The sequence below is a fragment of the Lycium barbarum genome, chromosome 6, assembly GCF_019175385.1.
Source record: "Lycium barbarum isolate Lr01 chromosome 6, ASM1917538v2, whole genome shotgun sequence".
In the NCBI taxonomy this organism is placed as follows: Eukaryota; Viridiplantae; Streptophyta; class Magnoliopsida; order Solanales; family Solanaceae; genus Lycium; species Lycium barbarum.
In genome coordinates, this window is record NC_083342.1 from 49,190,828 (window position 1) to 49,211,834 (window position 21,007).

The following is a 21,007-nucleotide window of genomic DNA, read 5'->3' on the forward strand; positions in this document are numbered from 1 at the left end:
CCATTCCAATGGTTCGAGGCTTGTGAAGAGAGCTTCTAAAAGCTCAAGACCTTGTTGACTACGCCCCCGATTTTGGCATTACTTGTGGAGGGTAAGGATTTCTTAATTTATTGTGATGCGTCCCTTGTTGATTTGGTCGCCGTGTTGATGCAAGAAGGAAAGGTAATTGTTTATGCTTTTAGGCAATTGAAGATCCATGAGAAGAACTACCGTACTCATGATTTGGAGTTGGCAGCGGTAGTCTTCGCTTTGATGATTTTGAGGAATTATCTATATAGGGTCTATTTGGGGTATTTACCGATCACTGCAGTCTCCGGCATGTGTTTAGTCAGAGGGATCTCAATTCTAGTCAGCGTAGATGGATGGAGCTACGGAAGGATTATGATATCATTATTCTTTACCATCCGGGTAAAGCTAATGTGGTAGCTGATGCTTTGAGCCGAAAGGAAGTAAGTATGGGCAGTTTAGCTCGGTTGATTTCTTTGGAGCATCCTTTATCCATGATGGTTCAGACTCTGGCTAATAGTCTTGTGCGTCTTAATATTTCAAATCCATGGAATGTTTTAGCGTGTGTTGAGGCTAGGTCGTCTCTATTGGAGCAGATCAGGGCTCAGTAGTTTGAGGATGCTTAGTTATGTAGGATTCGCGATAACGTGCTGAGTGGTGAGGCCAAGGAGGTCGTGCTTGATGATGAGGGGATTTTCAGGATCAAGGGACGTACATGCGTTCCTCGTGTGGATGGTCTGATTCAATTGATATTAGAGGAGGCTCGTACCTCTAGGTATTCTATTCATCCAGGGGCGACTAAGATGTATCGTGATTTGAGACAACACTACTGGTGGGGAGGGATGAAGAGAGATATTGCAGATTTCGTTGCTCAGTATGGGAATTGCCAGCAAGTCAAGTATGTGTACCAAAGACCTAGTGGTGTGCTTCAGAGGATGCTCATTCTCGAGTGGAAGTGGGAGAGGATTGCCATGGATTTTGTTATGGGTCGTCCGAAGACCCCGGGCAAGTTCGATTCATTTTGGGTTATTATTGATCGGTTGACTAAGTTTGCTCATTTCATCCCAGTTCAGATTACTTATAATGCAAAGAAGTTGGCCAGGATTAACATCCGAGAGATAGTGCGATTGCACGGGGTTCCTTTTCCATTATTTTAGATCGAGGTACTCAGCTTACCTGCTATTTCTAGAGGACGTGCAGGCAGAGTTGGGTACTCAGTTAGACCTTAGCACCGCATGTCATCCACAAACTTATGGTCAGTCCGAGCGGACTATTTAGGTGCTTAAGAATATGTTGAGAGCATGTATTATTGATCTTGGTGGTCATTGGGACCAGTTCTTACTCTTGGCAGAGTTCGCGTACAACAATAGCTACCATTCGAGTATTAACATGGCACCATTCGAGGCTTTATATTTTAGGAGGTGTTGTTCTTCTATTGGGTGGTGTGATGCTTTTGAGGTTCAACCTTGGGGTACAATTTTGCTAAAGGAGTCTTTGGACAAGGTGAAGCTTATTCAGGAAAAGCTTCTGGCAGCTCAGAATTGGCAAACGGTGTGTGCCAACTGAAAGGTCTGGGATCTACAGTTTATGGAGGGTGAGCAGGTTTTTCTGAGGGTTTCACCCATGAAGGGTTTTATGCGATTTGGGAAGAGTGGAAAGTTGAGCTCGAGGTACATTGGTCCATTTGAGATTCTCCGTCGTATTTGTGATGTTGCTTATGAGTTAGCTTTGCCACAAGGCTTGTCAGGTGTTCATGCAGTATTCCATGTTTGTATGATGAAGAGGTACCATTCTGACGGGTCTTATATCATTCGTCGGGATTCTGTATTGCTTGATAAGAATCTGTCTTATGAGGAAGAGCCTATAGCGATCTTAGATAGGCATGTTGGAAAGTTAAGGTCCAAGGAGATAGCTTTTGTTAAGGTGCAATATAAGAATTGTCCTATTGAGGAGGCCACATGGGAGACCACGTCCGATATGCGTACAAGATATCCCCAATTGTTTGCTGACTCAGGTACTTTTCCCTGTTTCCTTCCGTGTCGCTCGAGGATGAGCGATTGTTTAATTGATATCTGATGTAATGACCCATTTGATAGTTATAGCGCTTTTGATCCATTTAACCCTATTGATCCTTTCCCGAGCCCTATTAGTACAATTTTGACCCGCGGTGGGTGTCACGGTTCCCGAGGTAGTCAGGCGAGATTTATGATGACTTTTGTGAAATAGAGCCTTAAAGTGAAAAATATTTAATCGATAGTTGACTTTCGGGTAAATGGACCTTTTTCTAAATTCATCGACTCCAAGAGGTTTGGATGTTCGATTATGACTTGGTGGGATGTTCACTTCTATTCCTAAGGTACTCAGGAGCTTTTTAGATTACTGTTTGGAAAGTTGGTCTTTGGCCATTGGGTATTGACCCGGTCAAATAGACCTCCATTGTGAATTCCGAGAAAACGAGTGAGCCCTTAGTATGTTTTTAATGTGAGTGCATGTCTGGTTTGTATATGGGAGATCTCGGGTGATTGTCGAATTTTGGGTTTGAGTTAGTGAAAAACCCAAAATTTTCTAATGTCTGGTGTCCGCCGTAGTAGCACCATATGCATAGGAGCGAGGCCTGGCCTCTATGGCTAGTGTGTGAGGTTCGTGGCGAGTCGCCACAGCGGATGGGGATCATCCGTTATGGCGGACTCGTGATAGCGAGAGAAGGGTTGCTGGCGCGGGCATGCTATAGCAGACTCGTGACCGCTGCAGTGAATGACGTGGACTAAATTCTATTTAATGCCTAGTTAAAACCCTTCATTTCTTATCTCTACTTCTATTTTTCTTAAGCATCTTTAAGGCGATTTGAGGAGTTTTCAACCAGATTTCTCTTGAGGGTAAGTTCTCTCTCCTAGATTTCATTCATTTACTTTCCTTAAGCATGAATCCATGTTAGAAAATCTATAGAACTTAAGAAGGAAGATGGGTTTTGATGTTTGCTTCATTTTTTTAGTTTTAGTCTTTCAAAATGAGATTTGCTGATGGATTTGACTAATCTAGGCATGGAATTTGATGAATTAGTGACTAATAGGCTAGAATCTTCCTTTTATGTTGAGGATTTGAAAGATTGAAAGTTAAGGTTTATACCCAAAATGGGGGTTTTGACTTGATTGATGAAATTGACCTAATATTGAGTTAGTTTAGCAATTGAAGAGTATAATTGAACTTCAAGAACGTTTGGTTTCCAATTTCACCTTTGAAATAACCGTTTTGCTCTTGTGGGTCCATTTTTCCCTTTTATCCATTGCTGATTTTGATTCGTAAGATAGTATAGCAATATGGGTATCGTTGCTTCTTATTTCTAACTTAGAATTCGATAATGTATAGACTTTGAGTACTTGGAGGCTCTCTGGAAAGTTAAGGTGAAGGTTTGATTGTTCGTGGCTCCCTCTCGGTTGCATGTAGGTTACGGCTTACCTTGTGGTTAGACTTCGGTTAGCGAAGCATATTTAGAGTTAGTGATTGTCAGAGAAAACATGTTTCGCCTTTGGGTATGAAGTTGGGATGGATTACCTAGGTTGGTACTATTGTTTGATTGTGAGCTTGTTGCCTTGTTGTGATTTATTGGCTTGTTGCCATGTGTGATATTAGATTGATACTCAGTCACCTTATCGGGATTGTGAAACTGCTATCCCTTACTTACTAGGTATTATCTTGGATAGAGGAAAGAACTTGACTTATTATTAATATTGAGATATGTGTCCATGTGTGGCACGATTGATTTGGTATGTTATCATTGATCATTGATATTATGCATAGCACTCATTCTCATCTTTCAGGATACACTGATATGAGTTGAGACTTGGTACTGATGATGATGAGAGAGATGAGAGGCCGATGCCCGAGGTCTTTTCCGGGATCGAGAGAGTGTCAGATGCGCGAGGTGTTTGCCGGGATCGCGATAGTGTTGTATGGACTTCGAGGGTCCCCCATGGGTCATGACTATCGAGGCATGGAGGTATTTTGCCCGTAGCATGTGTGTACGGAGTTTACATTGTCCATTGCATATCGTTGCATTGCATATGTACTCATTATTACATTCACTTACTTTTGCATTCGGACTTGATATTTCTGTACTTGAGTTGTTATTCTTGGACTGTGTTGTGTTTATACTTGATTGTGAGCATATCAATTCTTCAGTCTCTTCCTTTATATATGTTAGCTAACTGTTGTCGACCTATGATACCTACCAGTACATAGTGTTTGTACTGATACTACTTTGTTGCATTCTTTTATAAGTGTAGAGTACGTGATAGGTTCCACATCTACTCCTCGCGACTGATTCCTGAGGCCTTTGCTGTTGAGTGTCTAGGGTGAGCACATTAATGGATCTACGGCCCAGATACTCTTCATTATCACTTTTCTTATCTTGTTATTCCGAGATAGTATTTCATATTTTGAGACTTGTACTTTTTCCGAACCCGTTGATGTAGTACTAGCTCTTGTACTGCCTTTAGACCAGATTCCTTGGGATTGTGTTTGTACTGTTTCCGTACTTATCTATTTTATGATTTAGACTTATATATATATTTCGATGGGTGTATTTACTTTATATTGATTTGAGTTATGATTCAGGGATGGGTTCGCCTACCAGGTGGGAAAAGGGTAGGTGCCCGCACGTTCCCCGATTCACGACGTGACGCATCTTTGGAAAGCCATGATCAATCAATGTAGTCTTAAAAAAAACTAGTCCAAACTATCATAAGCTTTTCTTAGGTCCACCAATAGCACACATCTAGCTGAAATTCCTTTTCTAGTGTAACCCTTTAACAATTCATGGCTGAATAATATGTTATCATAATGCTCCTCCCTTCAATAAAAGCTGCCTGAGAACAATCCATAATTCCTTGAATTACCCCTTTTATTCTAGTGGTCAACACTTTGGCTATGGTTTTGTATAGAGTAGATCAAAATGCAATTGGCCTAATGTCATGACCCGACTAGGGGCCATGACGGGTACCCGGGGCCGACTACCGAGCACCACTCATTAGGCTAATTATCATTGTTATGCCTCGGAAAATTCTCCATGATGCACAGTGAATAGACTAACTAAGGGCACGAAGTATGCGATGTTTCAATAAGTAAGAAATAGCATTTGATGACCCTAATTGAGATTTCAAAGACATTCGAGGTAAGAGAAGAAAGTTTGCCAAGAAAGGCAAGGTATACGTTATGTATCGGAAGAGATTTACGAGTAACAAGTTAATGATAAATTAATGATGTTTCGGAGAAGAGCTATAACATCCCTTAGATTGTTAATGAGGTGTTAAACAAGTGTTAAGAAGGTTCCATAAGGATTAGAGATCAAACGAGTCGATGAGAACAAGTTCGGAAAAGTTGGACATTATACGGCCCAACATACTGGCTGTATATAATATATTGGCCGTATGTTAGGCTGTATATTCAGCCCAGATTGGCAGCCTTCACTGGACCAAAAGTACGGCCAAACATACGGCCCATATAAATTATACGGACCGTATGTTGGTCCGTGAAATCATAGCGGGACAGATTGTGAGATATTAATAAGGGGACCAAGTTCATTTCATTTCATTTCATCTCCTCTCCCCTTCTCTCAAGAACTCTCTAGAATATTTCTCCACATCTCTCCCACAAGAATTGAAGAGAAATTAATGATCAACTTCATCAAACCAAGAGAATCAAGTGTAAGAAACTCATTAAGGTTCATCCAAGACAAGAAATCCAAGTGGAAGTGGAACTAGAGTTTTTCTCAAGTGAAGTGTTTCCACCCAAAGTCCATTCCTACACCATCTAAGGTAAGTTTTATGGTCATTCCATGTTTTTTAAAGTATTGAGGGGTCGAAAGACTCAGATTGTAGAAGGAGATAGGAAATGGGTCAAAAATGTGAGAATAGTGATATTTTGAGTAGTAGCTTGGATTGAGTCATGATTCTTGATATGTTGTGATTAGGATTATGTTATAAATGGCGTTATAACATGGGATAGACACTGTACATAAGTGAATGTAATAGTGCGTCATGACCATGAATATGGATGATTTGAAGTGGATTGAGAAATATGGATAATGTAGGTGAATGAAGACTACTGTTATGATGTTGTGAATGTTATTATAGATGTTTGGGAGTTGATTTATGATATAGGGGAAGTTGTATAAATAAAGGAGATGCTGCCCAATTTTCTCTTACTTTAGTAAAGTATGCTAAGCTGTCGATTATCTAATGTTAGTATAAACTCTAATGAAGGTAGAAACATGAGCATTGAAGGAGAACGTTCAAGCGATAGAATAGCTGAACGAAAAGGTATGTAAGGCTAACCCTTCTTTCAATAAGGCATGGTTCCTTGTCCATATATCTATTCTTTCATTAGCCTATGAGGTCCTCCAAATGATTCTATCTTTAAAGCTACTAAGCTCATGATCCTCGTTATGTTTATGATTCTACTAAAATCCTTATACGATCAGTGATCCTCTAAGGATAGATGTAATAAAACGACGATAGTAATGATGCCAAAGATGCTTATGAGCTCTTATGTACATGTGTCTATATATGACTATTATGTAGCACCGAGCTTACATGGCCGGGTATGATATGTATTGCGCGCGCACCATTGCAGTTGGGTACGGATAACCCTGAGCCTTGGTAGGGCCAGGTATGTATAATCACCAAGTCTTGCCATGGTCGGGTATGTGAAACACCGATCCTTCATGGTCGGGTATGCTATGAATATGAATATGTATATGAATATGAAAATAAATACGGATACGGATAAGGATGTATGTGCACAATCACATATTAGAAATGGAAGGTCCCTATGGAAAGCAAGTAAGTGTTTATGACGATGGTTCTACTACCTCCTATCTTATACTATTTCTTATGTTGTATATTATGCTTCTATAATGATGTTGATTACACTTTACATACTCAATGCATTCTTCGTACTGACATCCTTTTGTTTGTGGATGCTGTGTCATGCCCGCAGGTGGCCAGGGAGACAGGCTTGATCCATTGGTTTATTACTCAGGGACTACGTAGTGGAGCTCCATTTCATTCGGAGCTACATCTTTTGGTATCTATTCTATTGTGTACATACTTATGGGAATGGCGGGGTGCTGTCCGGCCTATATGACGTGACATACTCTTCTTAGAGGCTCGTAGACATGTGTATGTGGTTAGATGTATTTAGCCATGTCGGCTTATATTTTGTATACCATTTTGATAGCCTCGTCGGCTTATGTACATTGATATAGGCATAGTTGTTGATGATGATATAAATTTATTGTTTCCCAATGACATTAGTACGAATGATGGATAGAAAGTATGATTTATCTATGTGGCTCACCTAGATGTATATGTGAATGTATGATAAGAGGTGCCCGGGTGGGTTAGCACCGGGTACCCGTCACGGCCCTCCGGTTGGGTCGTGACAATCATACTCAACCTGAACACACATAATATCCAAGGCAATACATATATATACATAAGCCCTCACGACTGCAAAAATGATATACAAAAAAGTATACACTGATGTATTATTGAAACAACTACTACCCACACATACGTATCTACGAGCCTCTACTAGAGTACTGAGACATAAGGACGGGACAGGACCCCGTCGTGCCCAAATATGTACACAAAAGATTGTATCAACAAGTGGCACCTCCGGAATAGTGGAGTGCTCCTGTGAATCTATCGGATAGCTCCTAAGAATCTGGGCCGCCTCTCTGTCTACCTGTGGGGATGAATCCAGCGTCCATAGAAAGAAAAAGACATCAGTACGAACAATGTTCTGAGTATGTAAGGCATACAAAATAACATGATAAAGAGATGCAAGAATAAAAGGTAAAGAGGTAACCTGTAACTGATTCCCTCTAAAGGCGGAGTCATGCATGCTAACTCATATAATAAACAACATCATATCATGTAAACATATGTATGTAACTTCCCGACCATATAGGTGCGGTGTGATCATCATTAGCCCGCGTCCGGGGTAAACATCTCATGCCGCCCGCCTTAGCGGTGTCTGCCCAGCCATGTAGGCATGAAGTAATCTCATCATTATATACTTATCATAAAGCATGCATAAGAACTTAAGTAAAAGTTATAACTCTACCGGGGTGACGTAAGGTCGAGAACCCCCGATTCCATTATGGAGTAGTCATGGTCATCATATCTCACCTTGAAGGAATGAGCATTATAAGGTGAGCTTAACAACAATGAATAACATCAAGGAATCATATAAGGATCATTAGCTTCATATTACTACCATATCATAAGCTTTAGAGTCTCTAGACTTAGATTCACCATCACCATTGTCATATTCATAACATATCTCATGTCTTTATCTCATGAGAAGCTCTTAATATTCATAGACATATAGTTTCCGGAATATAAGAGAGTCTTGAAAAGATAAAGGAAGTCATGTCGTAGGAGTCATGCCTTAGAGGAGAAGGGACTAGCCTTACATACCATTTCGTCTCCTTAGCTCTATCGACTAAATGGTTTCCTTCGAAGCTGGCGATTCTAGATTCAAGAGAATTCGTACTAAGATTAGATAATCGATAATATACTTAAGCTTAAGCTAAAGAGACTAAAAGCTAATGAAATTTGGGCAGCATTTCCTTTGTTTCTACAACTTCCTCCATATAATATAACAACTCCCAAACATGAACAACAACATCCACAATATCATGATCAATAAACTTGTTAAGCTAGATATTTTTCAATTCTCAAAACTCCCTCTTCAAGTCATCCTTAACCATAGTTATCACCCAACGTCATATTCTTTCACATATAATGCTTCTTCAACACTCTTAATATCATTCATAACAATATTATACTCATAACATGTCAAGAACTATGATTCAAGCCATGTTACCATTCAAGAATTCTACTATTCTCATATTTGTACTCCATTTTCTACTTCCTTCCATAATCCAAGTCTATCAACCATTCAATACACTTAATAGCATGAAATGAACATAAAACTCACCTTTAATTGGGTAGAAATGGGTTTTGGACGGAAATGCTTCACTTGGAGAAAACCCTAACTTCAATTCCAAAGAAATTTCTAGCTTCCATCAACCCTAGTTAGCATCCTTGCACTTGATTTCACTAATTTTGGCATTTGATCTTTGATCTCTCTTGAATTTGTGTTCATAAGATATATGGAGTGTTCTAGAGATTTCAAGAAGTGTGGAGGAAATGAGAAATGAAAATAATAACTTAGGGTCTTATATTTATAATTGGGAAAATCTGAACCGTCATGGATTATACGGACACTTATACGGTCCGTATAAACTTATACGGTCCCTATAAGTGACTGTGAAATTGCACCAACAATCATCCTTTCTGTAACCATTATATGGTACCTTATACGGTCCGTATAATTTTATACGGTCCGTATAAGTGACCGTATAATACTCCCAGTGAATACCCCTCATTATGATGGTTATACGGACCACTATACGGACCGTATAAAGTTATAGGGACCGTATAATGGGTCGTATAACTCACCCCTTTTTCCAACTTGTCCTTGTCGTTTTGTTTGATCTCCAATCCTTGTGGAACCTTCTTAACACTTATTTAACACTTCATTTGCAATATAAGGAGCATTATAAGTCTTCCTCAAGACAACTTTCAACCAACATTAGCTTGGTACTTTGCAAAGCCTTCCCAAAACACAACTTATACCTTGCCTTTCTCAACAAACTTTCTTCTCTTGCCTCGAATGTCTTTGGAATCTTAATTAGAATTTCCACTCCAGGTGATTTTTCACTAGTCATGTCTCTGATTCATCATCTATGTCTTGTCTAGTGACCTTTTGGATCAGCTGTTGTTTCTGGAGCATAGACAAGCAAAGTCCTCTCTGAGTCACCTCAGAATATGGGCATGGCATCACCTCATTACTGGATCCCATTAGTTTAATAAAGAACTTAATGAACTCTGCTTTTACATCCTGTGGACTTGTTAGTTTCATCCCTTGCTCATTATAAATTGTTGTAATAGCACTTGGAGGATTGATCTTCAACTATGCATAAAAGTACTTGGAGTTGGCATCTCCACTGTCAATCCAACATGCTCTATATTTTTGCCTCAGCAGCTTTTCTTCAACAGTACTCCATTCTCAATCACACCAATACGCTTTTTTTCTTGATCATATAAAATCTGTGATAGTGGCTAATTAACAATAGCTGCTTGAACATGCTCAAGTTGTTGTCTGGCCTGGTTTAACTTGTAAGCATAAAATGCCATGAGTGTATTCAGGTCCTTCAATCCAAGCTTTAACGGTTTAAGCTTATGCCATATATTATTCGTTGCAGTACCTTGTATATTATGTTGCCATACTCTGCTTACCACCTCTCTAAATCCAGGATGTTCCATAAGAGTATTATAGAGTTTAAAAGGTTGAATGTATAGTAACCTACTTCCAACATTTAATTAAAATGGTAGACTGATCAGACACACCTGGTGTCATACCCCGATGAGGAGCATGACAGGCACCGACCTATAGGTCGGATACCACCTGGTATAAAAGTTACCACGATTATCATATAATACGACTCAAACATGAATCAAGGACACCTGCATGCAGAATATATATATATATATATATATATATATATATATATATATATATATATAAGCGAGCCGACAAGGCCGTAACATGAACATCATAAAATATCATATGGCCGCCCAGGCTATAACATGTGTATTATAAGTATAATAAAAACATGCATGACTCTGACACCCACTACACTGTCTATGAGCCTCTAAGAGTACGTACATCTGAACATATATTATAATAACATAAATATACCGAAATATAGCAAGTGCGGAGTAGTGGCACTTGCTGATACCCGCTGAAGCTGAGTGTCCTACTGAAGAGGTCCTCCGCTCTGTCTGTCAGGACCTACAGCACGAAATGCAGCGTCCCGTGGGATGGGACGTCAGTACGGAAAAAAGTACTAAGTCTGTAAGGCACGAAAGTAATGATTTCAGTAAAATATAAATGTAAACATGGGAGAATAGTGATAACTAGTAACTTGTGAAATCGGAAACCATACAATATGCCATGCATGAGAAAATCATTTTTCATGTGCAAGCATAATATATATATATATATATATATATATATATATATATAACGTACCGGGCCCTAGTGAGACTCTGTGTGAAGCGAACCCGGCCCTTTCAGGACGCAGTGTGTATATCATCAACCTTCCCGCATTCGGGAAAACATCATTATATCATAACGTACCAGGCCCTAATGGGACTCGGTATGAATACTCAACTGATCAGTGGTTGCACATCCACGTGTCGTCCCCGACCGACTATAGCGCGGCTCGGTGTGAGTAAAATAGTGTATACATACATATATATATATATATATATATATATATATATATATATATATATATATAATGTATGAGGAGTCAAAGAAGTGACATTGGGCCTTTCGGAGTGACGTAAGGTCGTTATACCTCCGAATATATTATGAGACACATATCGAGGCCAAGGACTGACTCAAATGATCATACTCACATTAACATCATAACGATCTTTCATAAAGTACACGGACGGTTCAATAGGAGTCAATGAACGACTTAGCTAGGGATGTTTACTTAATTTTGTAAAATATCAAAAATTTCGTAAATATAGGGATTTTCTGAAAAATATGCATCTTTCATAAAATATATGTACTTCTCATAAAATACGTATTTTTTCGTAAAATATATATTTCGTAAAATGTAGAAAATCCGGAATAGACTAGAATAGATTGATAATGCACGCTAGGGGTTCTATTGATTCGTGCCAAGGAAAGCGATAGCGAAAACCTTACATACCTTATTCTCTAACTTACTGCCTGAAGGGATTTCCTATCCTGAGCTTGTCCTTTCCTCCACACCTATACAAGGACATGCAAATCCTGGGTTAGTCCTCCTCGACTTGCATGCAAATATTTTGGTGCTAATTTTCCCAATTATCCGAAGTTACGAAAATTCGGGCAGCATTTCCTCTATATCATCTGCTTCCTCCAAATTTCAAAACAACTCCAAAACATCATGACCAATATCAAAAATAATATAATCAAGATACTACATGACAAACATATACAAATCCATCCAAAACATCCTTCGAAAATCAGTCCGTAAGCCAACAACATTGACATATTAAACTACGACCTTTATACTATGTTTCCTTTACTTTAAACTATTAAAATCCTCCAAAAACAACTCACTATCAAAGTCAAAATGAATAACATACCTTATAACTGAAGAACTTCAACTCACACAACTTGCTTCAAGACAAAACTCACCACAACATCAAGTAGAAGCAAGAACATTCACTTTCCACGGACTAGTTTAGCGTAATCTTGTTGAATTCTTGATCTAATGGGCTATAACTGTTTAGGAGGTGAATTTGGAGGTTACTAGAGCTTATGGAAGTATATAATGATGAAAAATTGGGTTGATAGGGTATTTATACCCCAGGAAAGTCGATTCCACTGATTCCAAAATTGGCCTTTGCATTGACGAGGCCTTGGCTCGCGTTCGCGAAGAGCCTTTGACAACCCATCTTTAAACGTCCATAACTTTATACTCCAATGTCGTATCGACGAACAGTTTGTTGCATTGGAAATTAGACTCAATGAACTTCAATTTACATAGGTTTTGCATTTCATAACTCCTCATATTCTAGGAGATACACCTCCCTCAAGTTGGACCAAAAATTCTGTAAGGAATTCTGCCATGTTTTCCCAAAATTTTGACTAACTTAATTCCTTCATTTCACTTGATCCCGAAACCTTTAGACACTTGCTTATCACTTATTAAAAGTATTTCTTAACCTTATGAGGGTTCCATGACCTCTCCGAGTTTGCATTAGTTTACTTATACGCGAACGACACAAAAATTTTCGAGATGTAACATTCCCCCCCCCCCCCCCCCCAAAAAAAACATTCGTCGTCGAGTGTTAAACTCTCGGAGATCTTATGGAAATTTCAACAGAGCTTCCTTTGTAACTGTAGTAGTACCAACCTGTCACGCAACAAACCAACGGCACAATGCCACATAGGGCTACAACAATCAGTAACAACAATGGCCCCACACGACCAATGACAGTAACTGACACTATATGCATACCTGAAGGTTATGATATCTTATCTCCACAAATGAAAACAAATGCGGATACATGTGTCACGACCCAAACCGATGAGTCGTGACGAGTGTCTGACCGCTAGTGACCAAACATCCCTATACATGCTGAAAGAACAGTGCAAGCCGGCTAGACTGCTACATATACTGTACACAAAAGAATAGAAGCTGACAAGGCTACATCATCTGACCAATACATACAATTATCTACAGACCTCTACTGGAATAAAGTTGTAGAGAGGACGGGACAGGGCCCCGTCATACCTGTATGCATATACATCTAAAAAGGGTGGCATACCAAAACTTACTGCAGCTCCGGATCGAATGGAGCGCACTGACCACTGCTGGATATAGAGGTCCTACTGAGCAAGACCACCTGTCGATCTACCTGAACCTACGGGCATGAACGCAGCCCCCCCGAGCAATGGGGAGTCAGTACGAATAATGTACTGAGTATGTAAGGCATAAGAACAACATGTAAATATCTACGAATCATGAGTAAAATCTGAACTTATAAGTTGAAATGAATTCCGTATGTATTTGTATGAACTAGTATCTGTGTGTATCTGCATAAATCTGTATAACTGACAATGTCTATGTGGACGCTTAATATGCATGCACTCAATGATAATCATGATCATGTGTATATATAGGTCATAGTGCTGAGGAACATTCAGCCCGATCCATATCCTATATAATAGTGTCGAGCAACGTACGGCCCGATCCATATATCATATAATAATACCGAGGAACGTACGGCCCGATCCATATATCATATAATAATGCTGAGGAACATACCGCCCGATCCATATATCATCATCAAGGTTCACCAGCTAATCAGGTGGTAATGCGTCTATAACGCCTATCCGTTTCCCCGATACCCAATATACGTATAATACACGCGTATATAACGCCTTCTGGTCATGGGTCAATATGCATATGTATATGAATGCAATACATAACTAAAGTTTATACATAGAACTCTTAAAGTGGCATAAGGTCATATTACCTCTGAGGGACAACCTTTGAGCTAACATTATCAACATAAGAAATCTCAAGACCCATGAACAGAAGGAACAATCATACGAGGTATAGGAACATCAAAGATTGAAGTACTCCTAGTGCTTCTATGAGTTGAGTAATATAGAAGCTCGATTACTCACTAGTTGGCTCATATCATAGGATCATGCCAAAATAAAGAAAGAGGTAGCCTTAACATACCATAGAATATATCCAATCGTCCAACTTCTACTCATCGAACTTGTAAGTCTACAATCAAGATAACGTAGGCCTTAATTAGACTATTTACCTCGTTTACGAACCATTTTTAAGTACAATAGAATTTAACGAAATATGGACAACATTTCCCTTGGAAGCTTACAACTCTCCAACTTCACATTCCATCCAACATCAACCGCAATATCCACAACAACAATGACAAAACTTACATATCAAAATATACTCAAGTCTATTCCCAGTCATCTCTTAAAATAGCCCCAAGTCACTATCTTACCCTTCATCCATCTACCACTTCTATAAGTATCCTCTCTTCACTTAAAACCACTAAAACTCTTGATAATTAACTTAAATACAAGGGTAGAAATCATTTACATACCTTGAGGGGTCTAAAATTCCAAGGATCTACTTCAACTCCAACTTCCTAAGCTTCACAACCTTGAAGAAACCCTAGAAGCAACCTTCTTCTTCACAAGCTCGGGATTTATGGGGCTCGGATCTTACCAAATTTCCACTATTATGATATGAAATATTGGGAGTGAATACACTAGGGTTTTCTCTGACTTGGAAGAGAGAAAATGAGAAATAAAGTCATGGACCACATATTTATACTTAGAATTAAAAAGTCCCAGCGGTACGGTTCGACGAGTGGGTCGACGACTCGTCGACGTGTCAACGGTTCATCGACTTGGCCATCGACCGACGCCTGGAGATTTCAAGGCTACAGAACCTTGTCGATAACGCACAACTACGGACACGACTGGTGTCTGTAGATTTCTCAGATTCAACTCAGATTGTGTCGATTCGATCCGTTCAACTTCTAATCCTGTAAATTACCAGGAATACCTGCTGGTACCCTTGTACATGGGGTAATACACTTTCTATTCTGCAAAACACATACACGAGTCTCAATTCCAAAGGCATGCCCGACTATGAAACTATAGGTTCTATTACGACGAGAATGAGAGGCATAACAACATGGATCTCATATCTCTGTATAACACCCTTGCCAATATAATCTATACAATAAGGAGGCCCTCGTCAATTTTTAGCTCATTGAATGACCTACATCGTTCTTTTACCTCTTATTACCAATCATACCCTTTTTTAACATTCAAAACAATAACTATCCTTGGCAAATCTTGTATTCCGTATCCTATCCCATTTTAAACATTAAACATCATCATTTTTATAATTGATACTCTTTTCTGTTTCTGTAATTCCTGCATTCACCTCTCTTTCTACTCGTAAATCATTAGCATATTTATACTCAAGGATCATATTTAAACACATACGTATCCTTTCCATGTCTTACCTTGAGAGAAAATTACAACTCCCATCTAATCATATCAATGTCTCATGAATAGAATAAGAGTTACATTTGGTCTTGATATACACGTATAAGTTGAGGGAAATTGAAGGACGTTCGGCAATTAGATGTAGCAAGGAACAAGTGAGAGTATTTGGACTTCATTTCCTCTTTGGCTTCCCGTGTCATCTCTTCCCTGCTCCTATTTTTTCACAACACCTTTATGGAATCCACATCTTTAGTTCTAAGTGTTATATCCTGCATTTTCGCATATTCGGAAAATTCGAGATAACTTTGACTTGTAACGAATAAGGCCATATTTGGACGTTACATAGTATGAATGTGTCGGCTATGAAAACATTGGTGCGGAAATATGGAGGAAGGCTAGGGACAAAATTGGAATTACGAAAATTGGTTTCATGAATTACTCAATATGATCCTTAATCAATTGGGCCAAAAAAAAATAAGAGAAGTGAGGCCCAAAGCAAAGGGGTGGCCGGCCACATGGCCAAGGCCCAACCCATGGGATTTAGTCCATGTGATTAATAATAAAAGGAGGCTTAAGTCTTCATTTTGGTTCAAGAAGTTTCAAGAAAAAAAAAAGTTGAGAGCAAGAAAAGGCCAAGGGTTTCGGCCAAACAAAAAAAAAAAAAAAATTTAGTTCATCAATATTAGGTCCAAAAATCCAAATCTTCTTGTATCTCTACTAATCTCAAGGTGCTCTTCAAGATGATATAATTATTTTGGCAAGAAACTACCTTTTGCGGCAAGTAGAAGAATTGAGAAAAGGTAAGAGTTTTATCATTTTTATACTATGGAAGACATATATATATGTTGTAGTATGTGTAAAGTGTATGAAAGTCATGAAATTTTGTGTGTTGTGGATGTATGTGTGTGGCCGTGTAGTGTAGGGAGAAGGGAAGATGAACAAATATTATTTAGTATGCTAATTGTGTTGTTGTAGTCTTGTGATGAAAAGGGGAGGTTAATGGTTCTAGTTGGCATGAGAAAATTGTTGTTAAGTGGTGGTCGGAAAGTATGTGATTTTATTATAGTTTATGTAATTATGAGAATGAAGTTGTAAGACGCAAATTGTTGTGGTTGTAAATGAAATTGGAAGATAAGAATATGTTGTGGATGTTTATGTTGAAGATTGGAAGTTTAGGTGGATTATGGTTTTGGTGGAAAGTTTGTATATTTTGTATATCTAGTGAATAGTTGTACGAATGATATGAAATGCTTCCAAAGCGTATTGTAATGATTTTGATTAGAAATGAATGTGAAAACAGTGAGATTGGTTTGGAAATGAGAGTTATTGCACTATGTTGGAAAGAGGGCTAGCTAGTCTATGTTGTGTTTTGTGGTGATTGTTGTTGGTATTGTTGTTGGTTTGGTTGTTGATGTTTGGAGCCGAGTTAAATCTCGGGGATGCTGTATGTATAGGGGAGAGATGCTGCCCAAATTTTTGTAGAAAAGTATAAGTTAAGATTCGAGTTTTAAAGGCCTGAAATTTATAATTGGTAAACATGACCATTTGTAGATTTTGGACGAAACGGGAATTGAACTTGGGCGAGCGTAAGGCGCAACTAAGGTATGTAAAGCTACCACTTTTCTTCTCTTGGCATGTCCTAGGTGTACTAGATTCGGATTTGAGCCTCGTAGGTTATTCTGCTCATAGAAAAGCGAGTCTGAATTTTGGTACTATTCATTCAGCGTAATTGAATTATAGTCCTTAAGTTTTGTTGGAAAACTGTTCAAACATCCATAACCCGTACAGACGTGATCGGCTCGCTTTGAAACCTTCATGGATGACTCCATAGAGTCCAATGTTTGTAATTTATATCCGCCACCCCGATTTGACCCGAGGTGGGCCCACAAGTTCCGAAACTTCCTTCGTTTGTCTCACTTGAGCTATTCTTGTATGATATAAAAGTAAGTATTCTGATATTCTGGATAAGCTACTTACCTTCTGTATTTTTTTTCCGGATATACGATTCTTGTGTGATGCATGATTCTGGCATGTGTGATTTATGTTTGGAAAGTAATAAAGTTGGCATTTATATTATTGTGCGCACTATGTGATATTGACCGCTGGATTCTTGACCGCGGTGTGTGCGACATTGACCGCTGGATTCTTGACCGCGGTATGCCGCATTTGTGATATTGGTCGCTGGACTCCTGACCGCGGTATCTGCGACATTGACCGCTGGATCCCTGACCGCGGTATGTCGGGTTTGGGATGCTAACCGCTGGACACTTGGTCGCGGTATGTGTGATAGTGACCGCTGGAATTTTGGCCGCGGTAATTGTGTGTTTGATTTTCTGTGTGTATGAGACGGAAATGTTTTTCAAAGGAAAGCAAAGTATTTTGGCATTTTGATTGCCGTATTTGTCTTCCGGAACCTTTTATGTATGATTTGTACGTCAGATGCAACACCTTGGTATTTTGGCTATTGTGCTCACCTTCTGTACATTTTACTTCGGTTATGTCTTCGTTTTCTGTACTTCATGCTTTGCATACTCAGTACATCCTTCGTACTGACCCCCTTTCTTCGGGGGCTGCGTTTCATGCCCGCAGGTATAGATTCATGTTTTGGTGACCCACCGGCGTAGGATTTCCCTTTTGCGGTTCGGAGTGCTCCCTTTGTTCCGGAGCCGACGTTTTGGGTACATACTCTCCCGATGTATATGTTTATGTGTATTCAGGGTACGGCGGGGCCCTGTCCCGCCATCTGATTCTGTTGTTCCGTGTTAGAGGTCTGTAGACATAGACGTGGGTAATGTACATTTTTGTTTGGGCGCGTTGTGTGAATTGTGTTTGGGCGGCCCATCCGCCGTGGCAACCCTATCAGCCACGTGTATGTATGCTTTGGTAAGTTATATATAGTATGATAGCCTTGTCGGCTTCTGTGCAGTATATATGATTGTAGGCACCAGTGTGGAGCCACGTCTGATATTTATTTGTGTACGAGTCGTCTGTATGCTGAATCTGGTAAATGAGCGCGTAGGGGTGCCTAGTTCGGGCTCTAGTCACGACCTACGGGGATGGGTCGTGATAGAAGTGGTATCAGAGCGGTTCGTCCTCGGATTGTCTACAGACCGTGTCTAGTAGAGTCTTGTTTATCGGTGTGTTGTGCACCACATCTATAAACAGGAGGATACAGGGCATTTAGGGTGTTATCTTTCCTCCTGGTCCTAGATCGTGCGATAGAGCTGTGTTATCAGGATGGTTCTTCCCTGACGAATTGTTATATTTTCAGCGATGCCTCCGAAGAAGGCCACAACCGCCCAGAAGGGCAAGTCTACAGCGGCAGGTGAGACCAGCCGAGCTCAGGTGACTACTTGGGCTCGTGCCCAGATTGAGCCAGATGTTGTGCCTTCGACGGCCAGTTCTGCTACGCCACCAGTATCGGAGGGATTTGGAACAGCCACAGCTGCAGCACAGGGGGAGGCTCCACCGCCAGCTCCTGCGGCACCAGTACCTGTACCTCCAGCCCCCCAGCCAGGGGGCGGATGATAGGACCTTGCGAGAGGCAGTCTAGTTATTGACTCAATTGGCAGCGGGGCAGGTTTTCAGACAGGGAGCAGGGGATGATCGTGTAGACAGGCACGATAGTCAGAGGGCCCGTGATTTTCTGCTTTGTCGCCCACCAGAGTTTTCCGGGTCAAAGCCCGCAGAAGACCCTCAAGAGTTCATCCGACAGATGCAGCGTACCCTGCGATTGATTAGTGCCTCCGAGACAGAGTCGGTTGAGTTGGCGTCGTACCGGTTGCACGATGTAGCGGCTAATTGGTACCAGTCTTGGATGCCTTCCAGAGGCGAGGGTGCCCCTCCAGCCGTATGGGGAGAGTTTACAGAGGCCTTCCTGGCCCATTTTCTACCTCCGGAGGTGAGGCGGGCCAAAGTAGACAGATACCTGCTATTGAGACAGAGGGGCAGGAGTGTCAGGGAGTACAGTCTAGAGTTTGATTCGCTGGCCAGATATGCGCCCGCTTATGTCGCCGATATGACTGACCGGATGCACTGGTATGTGCTAGGGCTGGATGATTATTTGGTTGACAGCTGCACGGTGATGGCGGCCCAGACAGGGATGGACATTGCCCGTATACAGGCCCACGCCCAGAGTATGGAGGACCGATACCGAGGGCGTCAGCCTGACAGAGATTATGACAGAGGTCCGCCCAAGAGGTCCAGATCCGCGAGATATTCGGGGGAATCGCGAGGCAGGCAGCCCCAGCAGCAGCAGAGCAGATATCCTCCCCAACCAGCACAAAGCACGCCCCCACAGTTCCTCGGCTGGGGACCGGATGGTGTAGAGTATTCAAGGGCAGGCCAGAGTTCTAGGGCTTCAGGCTTACAGATGGACAGAGGTTCCAGCCAGTTGAGGCCACCCCTACCCCGATGTCCTCACTATAGGAGACACCACCCGGAGGGGAAGTGTCGTCATGCCACGGGTTCTTGCTTTACCTGCGGCCAGCAGGGCCACTATATGATAGATTGCCCACTCAGGGACAGTGCCGGGGGAGCAGCTCAGCCTACCAGATCAGTCGCTGGTTCGTCTTCCCCTTCCGTAGCTATGCGCCCGATGGGACGGGGCACACCGGCACCAGCAGGCCATGGCCGAGGCCGTGGCGGAGCCTCCAGTTCCGGAGGTCCATCGAACCGCCTATATGCTTTGGCCAGCCGGCAGGACCCAGGAGCGTCACCAAGTGCAGACCCAGGTATATTATTAATCTTTTCTTAAGAGATATGTGTATGGATAGATCTGTACTCCACCATATTACATGATTTTCTTCTTCTGGGTGTTGGTAAAAGTAAGGTAATTCAACCCAATAGAACTATATGAGATAGCTATAAATATACAGATGGAAATGGATACTGAGGATTCAGAGGTGCGATATGATAATTGTATGGTTTAGACCGAGGTGGGACCCGCTACGAAAACTTTTCAAAAATTTACTAAGATCCCGATCTGCCCTAAATTGCGTGACAAAGGTCGTGTGGAGTAGTCGACGCAATTATATTAGCAATAACGCATCAAAACGCATGAAAGTTTCGAGGTTAAGCGTGCTGGGGCCAGAGTAATTCTGGGATGGGTGACCCCCTGGGAAGTATACCCAAATTTTCATAAATGTAGATATAAGGGACAGATGGGAAATATGGGGTAACCCAAAGGAAATTAGAATACGTGGAAGTGGTCTAATCCTAACCATAATTCTGTCTGTTATGCGCCTGCGCCTCTGACTTTGATGAGGCTCTGTCTATTATGCCTCTGTACTTCTGA

The 21,007-nt window shown here is 40.8% G+C and overlaps 1 protein-coding gene across 1 annotated transcript; it reads left to right on the forward strand.

Annotated features, from left to right (window-relative positions):
* Positions 1-1,395: 1,395 nt before the first annotated feature.
* LOC132644021 (uncharacterized) lies at positions 1,396-3,419 on the forward strand. The gene is made up of 3 exons (XM_060360558.1): positions 1,396-1,557; positions 1,609-2,020; positions 3,373-3,419. The coding sequence occupies exons 1-3, from the start codon at positions 1,396-1,398 to the stop codon at positions 3,417-3,419; spliced, it is 621 nt and encodes a 206-aa protein (XP_060216541.1).
* The last annotated feature ends 17,588 nt before the right edge of the window (positions 3,420-21,007 follow it).

What these genes read in the sequence shown, in the direction of transcription:
- LOC132644021 (XM_060360558.1), top strand. Translation starts at nt 1,396, where the DNA reads ATGGCACCATTCGAGGCTTTATATTTTAGGAGGTGTTGTTCTTCTATT. An exon ending in CAGCTCAGAATTGGCAAACG is followed by an intron (nt 1,558 to 1,608) that starts GTGTGTGCCAAC and finishes GAGGGTGAGCAG; the next exon opens with GTTTTTCTGAGGGTTTCACC. An exon ending in CCAATTGTTTGCTGACTCAG is followed by an intron (nt 2,021 to 3,372) that starts GTACTTTTCCCT and finishes GATAATGTATAG; the next exon opens with ACTTTGAGTACTTGGAGGCT.